At 38.8% G+C, this 15,521-nt stretch overlaps 1 protein-coding gene across 4 annotated transcripts in view; it reads left to right on the forward strand.

Annotated features, from left to right (window-relative positions):
* fars2 (phenylalanyl-tRNA synthetase 2, mitochondrial) overlaps nt 1-15,521 on the forward strand; it is a 742,839-nt gene that overhangs the window by 261,726 nt on the left and 465,592 nt on the right. For all 4 annotated transcript variants that reach the window (XM_051929210.1, XM_051929211.1, XM_051929213.1 and 1 more), the window contains one exon: nt 6,630-6,761. In XM_051929210.1, the coding sequence (XP_051785170.1) occupies nt 6,630-6,761 (132 nt within the window). The remainder of the gene's footprint in view (nt 1-6,629; nt 6,762-15,521) is intronic.

Raw genomic sequence — 15,521 nt, forward strand, 5'->3', positions numbered from 1 at the left:
CCGGGTGTCCCTGGTCTTCTTCCCCCCAGCACTTCCGGGTGTGGCGGAAGTGCTGAGGGTGAGGGCTCCAAAGGCATTGGGGTGCCCCCTGGCAATGACCACGGGCCCCTATAGGGTTGAGCTTCCAAGCTCAGTTCCCGTGGTCACCAAAGCCACCAGGGCGGTCGCCCTGACGTGATCTGGGGGAGGCGTAAGCCCTCCTCTGGTCCTCCGGGGCGTCCCGGCTGGGTACCACCCCCAGCCACCTGTGACAATATATTTAATATGTGTGTAATTTCCTTAGATAATTGTTATAAACAGGAAACCTTTATGTGATATCCTTTCTCATCACACACTCCATACAAAGGAGACTGCCACTCATTCATTTGAAATCTTGCTATTACTTAATTGGAGGAAAGTCAGCAAATGTCCTTCACTTGGTTTATTATGTAATATCTTGGGCACCAAACACAGAAGCTAAAAGGTGAATGTAAAAGATGATCTAATTTGAGTAAACTTTAACAAATAATTTAAACAATATGCTCCTAGAGCCTGAACACTCAGAGGCTTAATAACACAAGCTCAGCGTTAAATACATTAAAAGACAAATTCGTTAAGCAGAAAGAACTCTGTTTCTGGAAAGTAAGATACAGTTGCAGTAGATATAATTGAAGATTAATAGCAGTGCTGACCAGTAAATGATATACACCAAACCAAATAGTTGTTTTTTTTTGTTTTTTTTTTTGCTTTTTGTTTTGTTTCTTTTATCTAGTGAACAATTACAAAAATGCACGAAGAGCTTAGCAGACTGTAGTGTGTTTTTGTTAATGTGAGCTAGCCTAGCACTTACAGTACTTGCAGAGAAAATAAGTAATTTTGTTCTGTATGTGGCACAGCTCAATACAAAGGATGGTCTTCGTACAGGGATACAGCTGGAGTCCCACATAGGAAAAAGAGAGATGCTTTTTATAGCAATTCAGCCTTCTCTGCATCCTACCCAATGAGGGGAAAAAGATGCCTCCTGATTTGAAACTATGAAGTTGTTGATATTGTTGTTGACCTGTTGCCATGAGATACTTAATTTTTTTTAATACTCTGTGTGTAATAGTCTAATGTCTGTGCTGCACTGTGACATAATCTAATAAAGAAGAAGATCTTTTTTGTACCCACTGCTGTTGGCTGTTCATTTATTTTCTCCATATTTCAAATCTGTAAAATCAACTTTGTGAGTTTTCAAATGAAAAACATGTTTTCTTATGAGTAGATGTATGTGGAAAGATGTATGTTCGTGTCTGTGGTAAAAATTTTGTGGACACTGGCTTGAGAACAAATTAGCCAATTCTTGATAAGTTTTGTGAAGATCTTGCACTTACTAGCATTAATAAAATAGGTTTTGTATGAATTTAACTATTTAGCATTGACCTTTTAAAGTTCAAACATTTTAAAACTCATATACCAACAACAGCCAAATAACTGTTCAGAAATTCAAAAAATTTGGCATATACATTTAGAACTTTTTAAAGAAAGACATTTGTAAATTTTGAGTCCAGAATTTGAACATTGACCTTTTAAAGTTAATTTTTTAGTTCAGGACTCACAACAGTTATACTTGATTATTACAAAAAAATTAATGGATATTATGACTTTATTAAATTATCAGAATGTCTGTTTGCTTCTTGTAAATACATACTAAAGTTGGTTGAAACAGTTTTCCTACTTTGAGCTTCGAACTTAGCATCTTCATTTTGTGAGTTGTGGGTGTAAGCCTAGATACAGTCCAGTTACGATTTGGTTGGTTTTGACTTTCTCTCAACATGTTTGTATGATTTGACAATTGTTTTTTTTTTCTTTCATTTTGATATTACTTTTTCATTCAAGCATTTATTTCCTTTACAAGTTGTTTAAGTTTTTGATGCATTTTAGCCACCATCTTGTATTTTAATGATCATCATCATTTTGGATACCTCATGATTTACTGTAAATCATCTTTTGTATTTTATTGGAAAAAGCGTTCCATTTTTGTTTTTGATTTTTAGAAGGCCCTATTGGTTCTGTATTTTTTTTATTTCTTCCATCATTTTAAAACATTAATTCTGTCAAAGGGCAGAACTCTTTTGATTGAAACTAACAACTTATTTAAAGTTATTACAAACTTGCTAAATGCATGTAAATAATTTAGCTGCTCAAATTTTCTTTTTGTTCCCCACTATGTATATAATTTTATAGACTACAATTTAAATTTTCTCTTGGCCATTTTTCTAAGGCTATTTTTGATATTTGTACCACAGGAATTAGGACATTTACAATATTGGCTTTGCCATGAAGACCAATGTGTCATGGTCAGACTTGTACTTGCCCATAGGTCCCTTTTTTGGTTATGTTTTGGTTCTGATCCTGCCTAATGTACCTTATAGTCTGGTTTGAATCTTGTACGCCCTTCAGTTTCAGTCAGTTATGTAGTAGGTGGGGGATAAACTATTAAAGCAAGAGCAAAACTTAGCAGCTTTGGCTATGACTCATTTTTTCTGGTGTTTGAAACTTCTAGTCTTGGTTTCTTGTTCAGGTAAAGGTCTTAATCATCTTCTATGGTGTGTTCTGCTTTGTGTGTTTTTATTAAACCTCATACTAAAAATTCCCTTTAGTTGCCGAAGTTCAAGTTCATCTTATGTCCTTTTGTACTTATTGATATATAATTAACTACTTGCTGATAATGGATTAAACTTCCAACTACTTTTGACATTACTCCTGGATTTCAGTTCAGGATACGGTTAATTAATCAAGGTTAGATATTGCTGGGGTGTCCACATTTTTGTGTGATTTGTTAAGAATATCAGTTTGAAATGGTTGTACAGTGCAGCAGGCTTGAACACTATTTGTAGACATGCTGCAAACAAGTTCTCCAGTTATTAGACAGAGTTATTATTTTTGTACATAATGTCAATTAATAGGGTTTAAATTGTTCATATTAGTTTTCATTGTTAGAATAACTGCATCTAATCAAATTAGGACAGCTGAAATGGTGTTGAAAATTATATTTATGAAGTTTCTCAATTCAAAATATGTACAAAGAATAATATTTTGCTAGTAATTCCTGTCATCAACAGTTAAGCTCAAGTTACCATGGATACATGGATGAGTCAGCTAGCAGTGTATTAGTAGTGAGTAATACTGTGGAATCCATCAGATCTCACTTTGGAAGAGTCTGGTAAATAGAGACATACCTGTACAGTCTAGGCTGGACTAAATGGTCTGCACCCATCAAAATAATTATATTCTCCCTGCATGTTTGATCGCTTTGTGTGTTCCCACCCAAGTAATACTTTAGAAACTGTACCAAATTTAGCTGTTAACTGCAGTTTTTCCATTATTACGGCAGTTTCTTTATGACTGTGTTTTTGTACTCTTATAACAATAACTCTAATTTTTATGGTGCATTAACTTAACTCTTTGCCATGCTAAAAGTCTGAGTGATACATAATAAGTAATATCTCGCTGATGATCAATGCAGCATATTTTCTTATGTGATCTGTGTTTATCCCTTCATAAATACTTTTTGGAAACATTAAATTTAATTTTCACATTAGCAAGAAAATCCCACAGTGCTGAGAAACTATTGACTTGCAATGCTGGAAACTGAAGGGGAGAGATTTCATTTCCTGAAAAATTTATTGACTTTTTTATTGTGCCATTGTCTGTTTAATTCAAATACCCACCAAACCAGCCCCCCCAGGCTTGATCTCCCAGGATGTGGCTCATCTTGTTCAAAGCATATTAATGAGGTCATTATTGTACTATTCTCATTGTCAAATACCTATAATAGTATTCCAGCTTGTAGGTTGAAGCCATCATATGCTTCTGTTTTTCAAGATTTATGGAAAAGTAAGAAGAAGGCACGATTTAGGTATAGAAATCTTTTTGTTAAATAGCCTGCATACTTGTCAAGAAATGTTTAATGAAATGTATTTACTTTTTTATTGATCGTAGTACTGTACTGTTTATGAATACAGTACAGTGCAATTCTAAAATACAGACAGTACTTTAGAAATCAGGTATGATTAAAGAGATCTGTGAAGTTTGACAAAACAATGGGAACAGTGAAATTCCAGAAACCTCTGTCTCCACACAGGGAGCAAACAATTACCAACTGCCTATTAGAGCAGGTTTCATGGGTCAGTCAGTTGTCCATCATCATGCAATCATGAGCTTCCATTTGCTGAAAGTGTAGTCATTCTCAGAAGTAATAGAATAAGTTTCAGGAATTTTCAATGTCACTTTTAATGTATGTAATTACTTGTGTATCTTTTTAACTTTTTTTCTGGTTTTATTGTTATTGGTCTACATTGTGTATGCATTTATTCTGGACATGCTTTCTTTTAAAGAAACAAACAAAGAACCAGTTGTATAGCCTTAAAATCAATACACATTTAAGCCTCTAAAGAAATATCATATTCAGAAATAATGCAGTTTTTTTAAAATCTTTTATAGATATGTCAAAGAACTGCATGACTCCTTTCATTGTCTGTATGTCAACATAAATAAAGTTATCTAACGGTACACACATGGTTACTATTAAAATACACCAGAGTGTATGCTTTTCAAAAATTATCAGCTTTTATTCATTTCAGGAACAAAAAAAACAAAGAATGCAAACCAAGTTTTCTAAAGTATGAAATTCTGCTGTTTAATATTGGCCAAAACTTAAATGATGATTTGAGAGGGACAGTTCACTTTTGAGCAGTTTTGAGGTATAACTCAGTAAAAAAAAAAAAAAAAAAAAAACTCATCTTATATTCATTTAAGTTCACTTTCAATGAATTCTACCGTGCTTAATATTCATGTAATTCAGTGAAAGCAGAATGCCTTTAATGGTGCTGTTTAAGCTTGTTAATAAATGCTGGAACATTTACAGTTATTTTATTTTATACTTACATTTTTATGTAATTAGAGACAGCAGTCAGCCATTAATCAGTCTGGAAAATGTGCTGAGATATTGCTTATTCACTGCTTTAAACAACCCAAAAGCTGTGCCCAATGTTCTACCAATGTACTAATATTTTATTTGTAAAATAACGTCATTTACATGAAGTTTGAATTGGTGAATCCTGCACAAATAAAACATCAATGCAAACATTGACATTGACAACAAAAGTACAACAGTAATCATTATTCCCATCAACCTCAAAATGACCATTTTTATCATAACACTTAAATATGTTCATCAAATTAGTGCAGGTTGTCTTCTAATTTTCCTTGGTATTTTTTGTTTCCCTTGCTGGTAGCCAGTTTTAGTTTTGTCTTGTTTTTTTAGGTTTGCTCCAGTCCTTAGTCCAATTGCACGTATTATCTGGATGGTCAAGAACTTTAAAGTTCTTGTGTGCTGTGGTATTTTAGGCTGCAGTTACCCGAGAGGCCTATATAACATGATTGTTACTAGCTATAACTTTCTATTCATAGTTATTGGTTATATGAGTTACACTGTACGTTAGATAATCCTGTAAATTACGTACATCCAGTGGATAGTTCTTTATTTTTAAAGATCCAGCCAAGCCCTTGTCTGTCTGATTTTTGCATGTTTTTTTGTATATACATGTTGTTTTTCCTTTTTGTTACCTATTAATGTGTGTGTTAGGTGATTAGCCAGTGTGCATGAGTGTGGACAGGAACATGAGTATGCTTCAGTGAGCAGGCACCTTGTCAATTTTGGACCCTGGATTGCATCAGATGCTACCTTTTATAGGTTGTTACTCTTCTTGAGATTAAACTTGGATTCAGGAGGTTCAGATAATGGAAAGATTAATTAATTTGTAGTATTTTAACAATGCATGGTGACATGTTGCATGTTTATCAGACATGCAGGTTAGAAGTTCACTGTACCCTGTAAACATGGTGGTACTCAAAGGAAAACAAACGTTTGGTGCTTCAGTTATCTAATACTTCTAAATCTTTTTGTGTGAGTGTGGATGTGTTAATGTGGGCCTTGTGGCTGATACTGTTGGGATTGGCACTGGCCCCCGTGATAATGAATTGGATTAAAAAGCCTCAAGAGTGTTGTGTTATGTTATGATACACACAGCTCATTTTAAATGGAGGCAACACCAGCCCTTTGAAAGGCACAGCAAAACAGGCAGGCTCCAGTTATGAGTGTGGCTTTAATTAAAAAGAGGCTCTTCTGCTCTGTGCTCATTCCGAGTTACACGTTTGCTCTCCTGCTTCACCATTTTACAAACTGTGCTGCCTCTTCCTATTATACACAGTATGGTGCCCATACATGTAAATACACATGCAGCATCTCCTTTTTTTATTGTCTGCAGAGAGTTGTTAGTCATTTCCAGTTAACAGACATAATACAATCACCTACCTTCATTTTCCAGTGCTCATTTTCCCTTCTTGTCTGGTAGTTGTTGGGATTTTGACAAGTGATTGATTTAGTTTGCAAAAGGGCTTGAGCAGCACAAAGCACATTTCATATTGAATAAGACACAGCTATTTTTCCACATGTTTCAAGATTTATTGCCTGCAACCAAACTGTTGTAAATGAGTTTGTTTCGTATTTATTTTCTCAAAAATCTAGTAATTGGTGTAATTTAACTGAAAGCTGAGGTTTTCAGTCACTAAACCTTTCACTGTTTATATTTTTATTTTTGTTGCAGAAATTGAAATCAGATGGGTTGATTGTTATTTTCCATTTACTCATCCTTCATTTGAAATGGAAATCAAGTTTCAAGGAAATTGGTTGGAGGTTCTAGGATGTGGTGTGATGGAGCAGGAGCTTGTCAATTCAGGTAAGACAGCATTTGGATTTGAAAATATAAAGTCGTTAATTTTTTTATATTTGTTTATGTAAAGTTTATGTAACATTGACAGGCTAGTACATTTAAGCCATCTAATGTTTTTATTTTCATCTGTAACTTTTACTCAGTGGTGATGTTTAGCAGGTTTGAGGTCTGCTATGTGACTCAGGTTGTAAAGCCTATTTTGTCAGAATCAGTTTGGTTAAAAATGATGCTGAGATATGGAAGGTAATGGACAATTAAACATAAAACATGCATTTAAAAAAAAAATAGCTACAATATGTTTTCTATATAATTTGGTGTTGATTCCTCCCTTATACCTGCCGCTTCCAGGGTAAGTGCTATCAAACATGTAAAATAATAACAGCTTCTAAAATGACACATCTTTATATAATTTATATTTATCTTTAATTATAATTTCCCCTTGGGATCTATCTATCTATCTATCTATCTATCTATCTATCTATCTATCTATCTATCTATCTATCTATCTATCTATCTATCTATCTATCTATCTATCTATCTATCTATCTATCTAACCTCAACACCACTGTACATTACTTTTGATTATTCCTTATTGCATTGTGTAATTCATATATTTGAAATTTGCTGTTTTAGAAAGAAGGAATGGAATTTTATGTCATGTTAAGATGTAGGAAATCTTTTAAATTATATTTTCTTAGCAGTTCATGAGAGTTTTTGTTTTGTTTGAGAAGAATTCAAGTAATTAATGGTGAAAATAAATTTAGAGTTCAAAGGTCTGGGTCACATTTAATAACATTAACACATATAGTAATATTTGACAAGGCCAACAGCATCGCTTATGTTCATTTTTTTTTCTTTTATTGTATTCTATAATATGCCAAAGTTCAGTTATTCTTAAAAATCATTATCGTGTGCCTACCATGGCTAGCATGTATTATGAACTGACGCATTCTTTTACCTAATTACAATACCCAAAAATATTCTAAGGGAACTGAGATTCAGATTTATTGGGTAGTCTATGGATCATGTTGAAGTTTTGTAAAGTAGCTCCTGTGTTATAACCTATTAACTTCTCCTTTAGGTTTGCTCATTGCATTTCAGTTGTTAAACTAGGACTATAATGCAGACTCCTGGCACAACAAACTAATATCAAAAGCGATTCCCTACATTGTGTAAAACTGGCAGAGGCTCATGAACAAGAAAATTTTAAGGTTTTGAAAGTTTTCAAAGGTATCAGTAAAGAGAGATAACAGTAGAAGTTAAGGGTAAAGTCACCAGAATGGAATCAGATAGATAGATTTATACTTTATTAATCCCAAGGGGAAATTCACACACTCCAGCAGCAGCATACTGATAAAGAAACAATATTAAATTAAAGAGTGATAAAAAATGCAGGTAAAACAGACAATAACTTTGTATAATGTTAACGTTACGGGGGTGGAATTGAAGAGTCGCATAGTGTGGGGGAGGAACGATCTCCTCAGTCTGTCATTGGAGCAGGACATTGGCAGCAGTCTGTCGCTGAAGCTGCTCCTCTGTCTGGAGATGATACTGTTTAGTGGATGCAGTGGATTCTCCATGATTAACAGGAGCCTGCTCAGCGCCCGTCGCTCTGCCACAGATGTCAAACTGTCCAGCTCCATGCCTACAATAGAGCCTGCCTTCCTCACCAGTTTGTCCAGGCGTGAGGCGTCCTTCTTCTTTATGCTACCTTCCCAACACACCACTGCGTTGAAGAGGGCACTCGCCACAACCGTCTGATAGAACATCTGCAGCATCTTATTGCCTATTGCCTTTTAAGGAAGTATAGTCAGCTCTGTCCTGTCTTGTACAGAGCATCAGTATTGCACAGTATCAGTCCAATTTATCATCCAGCTGCACTCCCAGGTATTTATAGGTCTGCACCCTCTGCACACAGTCACCTCTGATGATCACGGGGTCCAGGAGGAGCCTGGGTCTCCTGAAATCCACCACCAGCTCCTTGGTTTTGCTGGTGTTCAGGTGTAGGTGGTTTGAGTCGCACCATTTAACAAAGTCCTTGATTAGGTCCTTATACTCCTCCTCCTGCCCACTCCTGATACAGCCCACGATAGCAGTGTCGTCAGTGAACTTTTGCACGTGGCAGGACTCCGAGTTATATTGGAAGTCCGATGTATATAGGCTGAACAGGACCAGAGAAAGTACAGTCCCCTGCGGCGCTCCTGTGTTGCTGACCACAATGTCAGACCTGCAGTTCCCGAGACGCACATACTGAGGTCTTTCTGTAAGATACCATACCAGGTATGAATCTACTCCCATCTCTGTCAGCTTGTCCCTAAGGAGCAAAGGTTGGATGGTGTTGAAGGCGCTAGAGAAGTCCAGAAACATAATTCTTACAGCACCACTGCCTCTGTCCAAGTGGGAGAGGGATCGGTGTAGCATGTAGATGATGGCATCCTCCGCTCGCACCTCTCTGTCAGCGTCTTTTGTCTTGCAAATGTGTCAATAAGCCCAAGCAGCAAGCAGCCTACTATCCCATCCCCCCACCGCCGCAGAAAGTGCAAAAACCTCTCCCAGCTCAAGTCTGGTTTATCAGGGAACTGCAGAGGGTCAAGGGCGTGGCGGACCTGTGGCCTCAGGTGGTGAAGTAGCAGCCACTCCATGGCCTTCATCACATGTGATGTCAGAGCGACAGGCCGGAAGTCATTCAGCTCACTAGGACGTGATACCTTTGGGACTGGGGTGATGCAAAATGTTTTCCAAAGCCTCGGGACTCTCCCCTGTTCCAGGCTCAGGTTGAAGATGTGCTGTAGAGGACTGCCCAGCTCCAACGCACAGGCCTTCAGCAGTCATGGCGATACTCCATCTGGACCCACTGCTTTGCTGGCACGAAGTCTCCTAAGCTCTCTGCTTACCTGGGCTGCTGTAATTATGGGTGGGGGAAACTCTCTCCTATGCTGGTGTCAGCAGAAGGATGGGTGGAGGGTGCAGTACTCCGAGGTGAGAGTGGGTTAGGGTGGTCAAACCTGTTAAAGATGTTGTTCATCTGGTTTGCTCTATCCACGTCTCTCTCGATGGTGGCACCCCGCTTCGAGCTGCAGCCAGTGATGATCTTCATCCCATCCCACACTTCCTTCATGCAACTTCTGCTCCAGCTTTCTCCTGTACTGCTCCTTCGCCGCCCTGAGCTGGACTCGGATTTCCTTCTGCACACGCTTGAGCTCATGTTGATCACTGCCTTTAAAAGCCCTTTTCTTCTGGTTCAAAAGGCCCTTGATGTCACTTGTAATCCATGGCTTGTTGTTAGCATAGCAGCATACTGTTCTTACTGGAACTACAATGTCCATACAGAAGTTGATGTAGTCAGTGGTGCAGTCAGCAACCTCCTCAATATTCTCACTATATGATCCCTGCAGGATATCCCAATCTGTAGTTCCAAAGCAGTCTCAGAGCATGCTCTGCCTCAGGGGACCACTTCCTGAATGAGTGTGTGGTTGTAGGTAGCTCCCTCACTCTTGGTTTGTAGTGAGGCTGAAGCAGAACCAGGTTATGATCTGCTTTCCCAAGCCCAGGCAGCAGGGTGGCGCTGTATACGTCTTTAACGTTTGCATACAGTAGGTCAATAGTCCTATTTCCCCAGGTGTTTCAATCCACATACTGGGAGAAGGCAGGTAATGTTTTGTCCAGCGTCACATGGTTAAAGTGTCCAGCAATTAGCACAAGCGCCTCAGGGTGCTGCGTTTGCAGTTTAGCAACATCTGAATGGATGATGTCACCCGCTGTCTCCACGTCCGCCCGAGGAGGGATGTAAACAATAACAACAGTGACGTGTCCAAACTCTCTGGTCAAGTAATAGGGACACAAACGTACGGCCAACAGTTCAATGTCCCTGCAGCAAGTGGAGATTTTTACGTTTACATGTCCAGCGTTGTATTCACATATACAGCGAGTCCTCCTCCTTTCCGCAGGTATTTGCATCTCTGTCCGCTCTAACTGTGCTAAACCCGGGTAGCTCCACGTTAGCATCTGGGATGCTAGTTGTTAGCCACGTTTCACAACAGCAAAACATACTGCATTCTCTGTAGGTCCTGACATTTTTCACCAGCGCGGCCAGTACATCGATCTTATTTGGTAGTGAGTTCACATTTCCCAGGATCACAGAAGGTACCAAAGGCTTGTATCGCCACTTTCTCGCAAGCCGCCTCGCCTTTAGCTTAGCGCCGGCTCTGCTGCCACGATACCGCCTTCTTACCTCGTCAGGTAAATAGGGAACCACACCAGCGTGGGCATTTGTTCTCAGCGCTTGAAGTTGACTACCTGAATAGACGAGTCTTGACATGTAAAAATCCATCTCCAAGAAGTAAAAAGTGTCCAGGGAACGAGTCCACATAAAAGAAAGTGGTAGGAGTAATCAGTTAAATAGATAAAAAGGTAGAAAGGTAAAGTCGTGCATGGAGCTTCTGGAAAGGCTGCCACTCGCGGCAGAGCCTGAGTCAAAAAAAAAAAAAAAAAAAGGGTTGTGGGGGTCTAGAGTAATGTAGGGTAAACCTTAAAAACATGTTAAAACTACAGTGCAATTCATGGTAATATATTTACAAATACCACCAATCTCCCCCTCCACCTCCTCCCAATTCACTTTTTGAACCTCAAGTCAAGGGAGTACTGTATTTTGAGAGTAATTTTCTTAGTCCATTTTTAACATTTTCTTATTACCTAATTGGCTATGGTTAGGTTTCTTTGAGAACATTTCAAGCTAGGAACAGTTCCAGAAAATCTACCGTATTAACACTAGAATTTCTTATTCTTCGGTTATAGTCTTGAATAAAAGCGCACTTGTTCTGTTATATTTATACCTTTTGTGAAAGTGCTTATTTGATATTTGGACTTCAGTCTTCACACATTCTACACTTCATGACTACATTTTGTCGTTAGTACTAAAACATGGAAAAGTTTGTCTTTTAGGTATGTGTTCACCATTTCTTACATTTCCTGTCATCCTGCACTTACATAAATCTTTGTAGACGTGGAACACACGTGAAATGCATTTGTTCCAAATAACAATATATTTTTTTTAGCCTATACAGCTTTAGGTACTATTTCATTCCCTGATAAACCAGACTTGAGCTGGGAGAGGTTTTTGCACTTTCTGCGGCGGTGGGGGGATGGGATAGTAGGCTGCTTGCTGCTTGGGCTTATTGACACATTTGCAAGACAAAAGGCGCTGACAGAGAGGTGCGAGCGGATTTAAGGTGGGTCGGATTTTCGAGTTTTTTCGTAAGCTTTTGTAATTCTAATGTTAAGAAACTTGGAATTACAGTTCTCAATGAATTATGGCTGTATCTTTGGTAATGTCACACAGATTAAGGAACATATGTCTCATGAGCTTTAAATACTTTTTTATTTTCCTAGGTAGCACAATAGTGCAGTAGTTAGTGCCTGTTGCTTCATGGATACAGCTTCCTCAGCTCAAACCCACCAAGTCATTCTCTGTGTGGAGTTTAATGTTCTTCCCATGTCTGCATTGGATTTCTGTTCTGTACTGTGGTTTTCTTCCAACATTGCAATAGTGTTTGTATTGAAATAAATCTGATTCATCTGTGTGTGTGGGTGTAATGTAGGTGCGTACAAGAATGTGCCCTGTGGTTAAGTGGTATTCTTTCCAGGAGAGGTTCCTCTCCTCTGCCTAATGATGCTGGATAAGACTCTAATTCCTGGTTGAATGCATATTAACATTAGAAAAAATAATGGAGGACATAGGCTTCAGAAATACTTTAAGATTGTATTTAAATAGGTGATGAGACATAATGCATAAATTATAGTGTTTAATATAAGAATCATTCCACATGGAAAAAGCACATCTGATACTGAGATTTTCTTATTCCCTTTTTAGTGTGTGTGAGCCATGAATATAATGACAAATTTCACTTGCATGATAAATAAATTAAACTGTGAGTTGGCCTATCCTGACTAAGTATTTGATGGTGAGAAAGGCAGCTCAGTCTGTTAGGGACATCTGTTTGAAACAATGATTCAGCTTCTACTCTGTTTGGCTTGGGAAATGACCCGTAGGTGGCATCGCCCTCCACAGGATGTGATTCACTTCTATTATAAACAAAAAAAGGATTGAAAAGATTGTTCTGTAGAAACTAACTTGTATTCTGAGACCATAGTGCAAACCTTTTACTGCACCATAGGTAGTTAAAAATACCATCTGACAGTCCATTGCTCAATTGGACCTTTCATTGTCCAGATGGGTCACAATGTGTTCCAGGAACCTCTTGGTCTGGTGGAGATTTGAAGCACTGTTTCTAATAAAATCATGACTCATTGCACAACTGTGAATTTGACAGGTCAGAGAAGATTTGGATAAGCAAACCATCTTGCTTTCATCTCAGTCTGTAAATAATAATAATAATGGTGGTGATAATAAGAAAAACTTTTCATGTAGCAACTATTATACATAAAATTCATCACAAGCTACTTTAAGTAGTAGAGACTGTACAACTTAAAATAACAATATTACAGAGTGATTCTAACCATTGGGTCTTAAATAAGCCAGCATGTGATAGATTATCAATTGACGCATGCTTAGAGAAACAACACAGCAAGAAACCTGTTTTTGGAAACAAAATATGATATGAAACATAACATGATGTTATCAAGACAGCAAAAGTATAAAAAAGGAAAAAATAACAATAAATAAAATTATTTTTGTATGTAGTAAAACCTAGAAAAATTCCCCAAAAAACACCATAGTCTATTTAACTTGCTAAGGATACTAACAGTGTTTTTAGTGAACAATAAAAGCATTTAGGAAAAATGGGCCATGACAGAATTGAAAAGTGGGTGACTATCCAGACTATCCCCACAACCTGAAATCCCTCTTCACACTGTCAGAGCAAAAGGGTGAGAAAGCCACAAAATGGTTTAGGGTAGCCACCCCGTATATTGTAGTGGGTTGTTGGAAAGGCAAAGAAAACAAGTTTAACTGAGTTCAAAACACAACTGATGCATAAGTGACAAAATGGCGGTTTTTAAAGTCTGGCAGAGGAAATGAGGTCATTGGGGCTGGAACCTGAAGTGACATCATTGGGGCCAGGCAGAATTTCCTGTAAATGTTCTACAGGAGAAAATGAGAAAGGGTTAATGCACTCCACCCTCCCATGATCCAGCATGGAATTACATTCATTTTTGCTCTTTAGCTGCCTCCCATGCACACGTGTGTGACACAGGCACCAGCCCAGACCCATCGGGTCGAACATACCCGACTGAGAGGTTGTGAACCAGAGAAAGAGCACTGGCGATGAATAAGTGAGAATGTCTAAGGCTGTAGGTCAAGAAACCACCCTGTGATCTGCGGCCATCCCATGTAAAGGTGCATGATCTGTAACCAGGGAGAACTCGTGACCCAAGAAATAGTACCTCAGCTGTGTAATTGCCCATTTGATTGCCAAGACCTCCCATTCCACTGCTGCATTCCTGGTTTCCCGTTCTAGCAATTTCCAGCTCAGGAACATGACTGTCAACGCTCTGGCTCAGCACAGTACCAAGACCTGTGTTCAAAGCGTCCGTCTGGAGTATGAAAGGTAATGAAAAATTAGGAGCATTCAAGACAGGTGCTGATATAAGGGCCTTTTTTAAGGCACTAAATGCAGCTTCTGCTTTATCATTCCATGCCACATTGTTTGGGGCCCTCTTCTTTGTAAAATCAGTCAAGGGCACCGCTCTCTCAGGAAAACCTGGGTATGAACCAGCAGTAGTTGTTGGTTTCATTCAATCCAAAGGAGCATTTCTTTGGATTAATCTGAAGCTCAGCCTTACCTAGTGCCCATAATACCGCTTGGACCTGCCATAGGTGTTCCTCCCATGTGCTGGAATGGATGACAACATCATCCAAGTAGGCAGCACTATATGAGTTATGAGGATGGAGCACTTTATCCACCAGATGCTAGAAGGTTGCTGGTGCCCCATGTAATCCAAATGGAAGGACACAGTACTGCCAGTGACCACTAGAGGTGCTAAATGCAGTCTTAGCCTTTGCAGAGTCCGGTAAAGGAACCTGCCAGTACCCCTTCATCATGTCAAGTGTGGTCAAATATTTGTCCTGTCCTAGCCTCTCGAGAAAGTTGTCCATCGTGGCATCAGATAGTCACCAAATTGGGAGACTTGATTAAGCTGACGGAAGTCATTGCAACACCTCCAACTCCCATGAGGCTTAGCGACCAAAACAATAGGGCTGAACCAGGGACTATGAGTTTCCTCTGCTACTTCTTGTTCCAGCATGCACTTGATCTTAAGTTCCACTTTTGCTCTTTTTGCCCCTGGAAGACAATAGGGCATTCTCAAACTATAACCCCAGGTTCTGTCACAATATCATGCACGATCTGAGAGGTCCTTCCAGGTTTTTCACTCACTACCTCTGGGACGACAGGATAACTGACTCCAGCTCCCATCGTTGTTTGGGGCTAAAATTGGGTCCAAAGTTAAGGTTATTTTTGTGAGCAAAGAATGAGTGGGGCTGACCAGAAGAGGGATCAGGCTCCCCATCCTTCCACGGTTTCAGCAGGTTCACATGATAAATCCGCTCACTCGGTTAACGATTGGGTTGTTTCACCAAGTAATCGATGAGTCATTTCCTCTCCTTAACTTCATAAAAGGCCTTGCCAATGGGCTAGCAATTTAGTGTGCGATCTAGGGACAAAGGACCATGACATGATCTCTGATCCCAGTTCCTTCCATCTTTGCTGATCACCTTGTGAAGAACTTGTTTGATAGTCTGATTAAACC

Source organism: Erpetoichthys calabaricus, chromosome 6 (genome assembly GCF_900747795.2).
Source record: "Erpetoichthys calabaricus chromosome 6, fErpCal1.3, whole genome shotgun sequence".
Taxonomy (NCBI): Eukaryota; Metazoa; Chordata; class Cladistia; order Polypteriformes; family Polypteridae; genus Erpetoichthys; species Erpetoichthys calabaricus.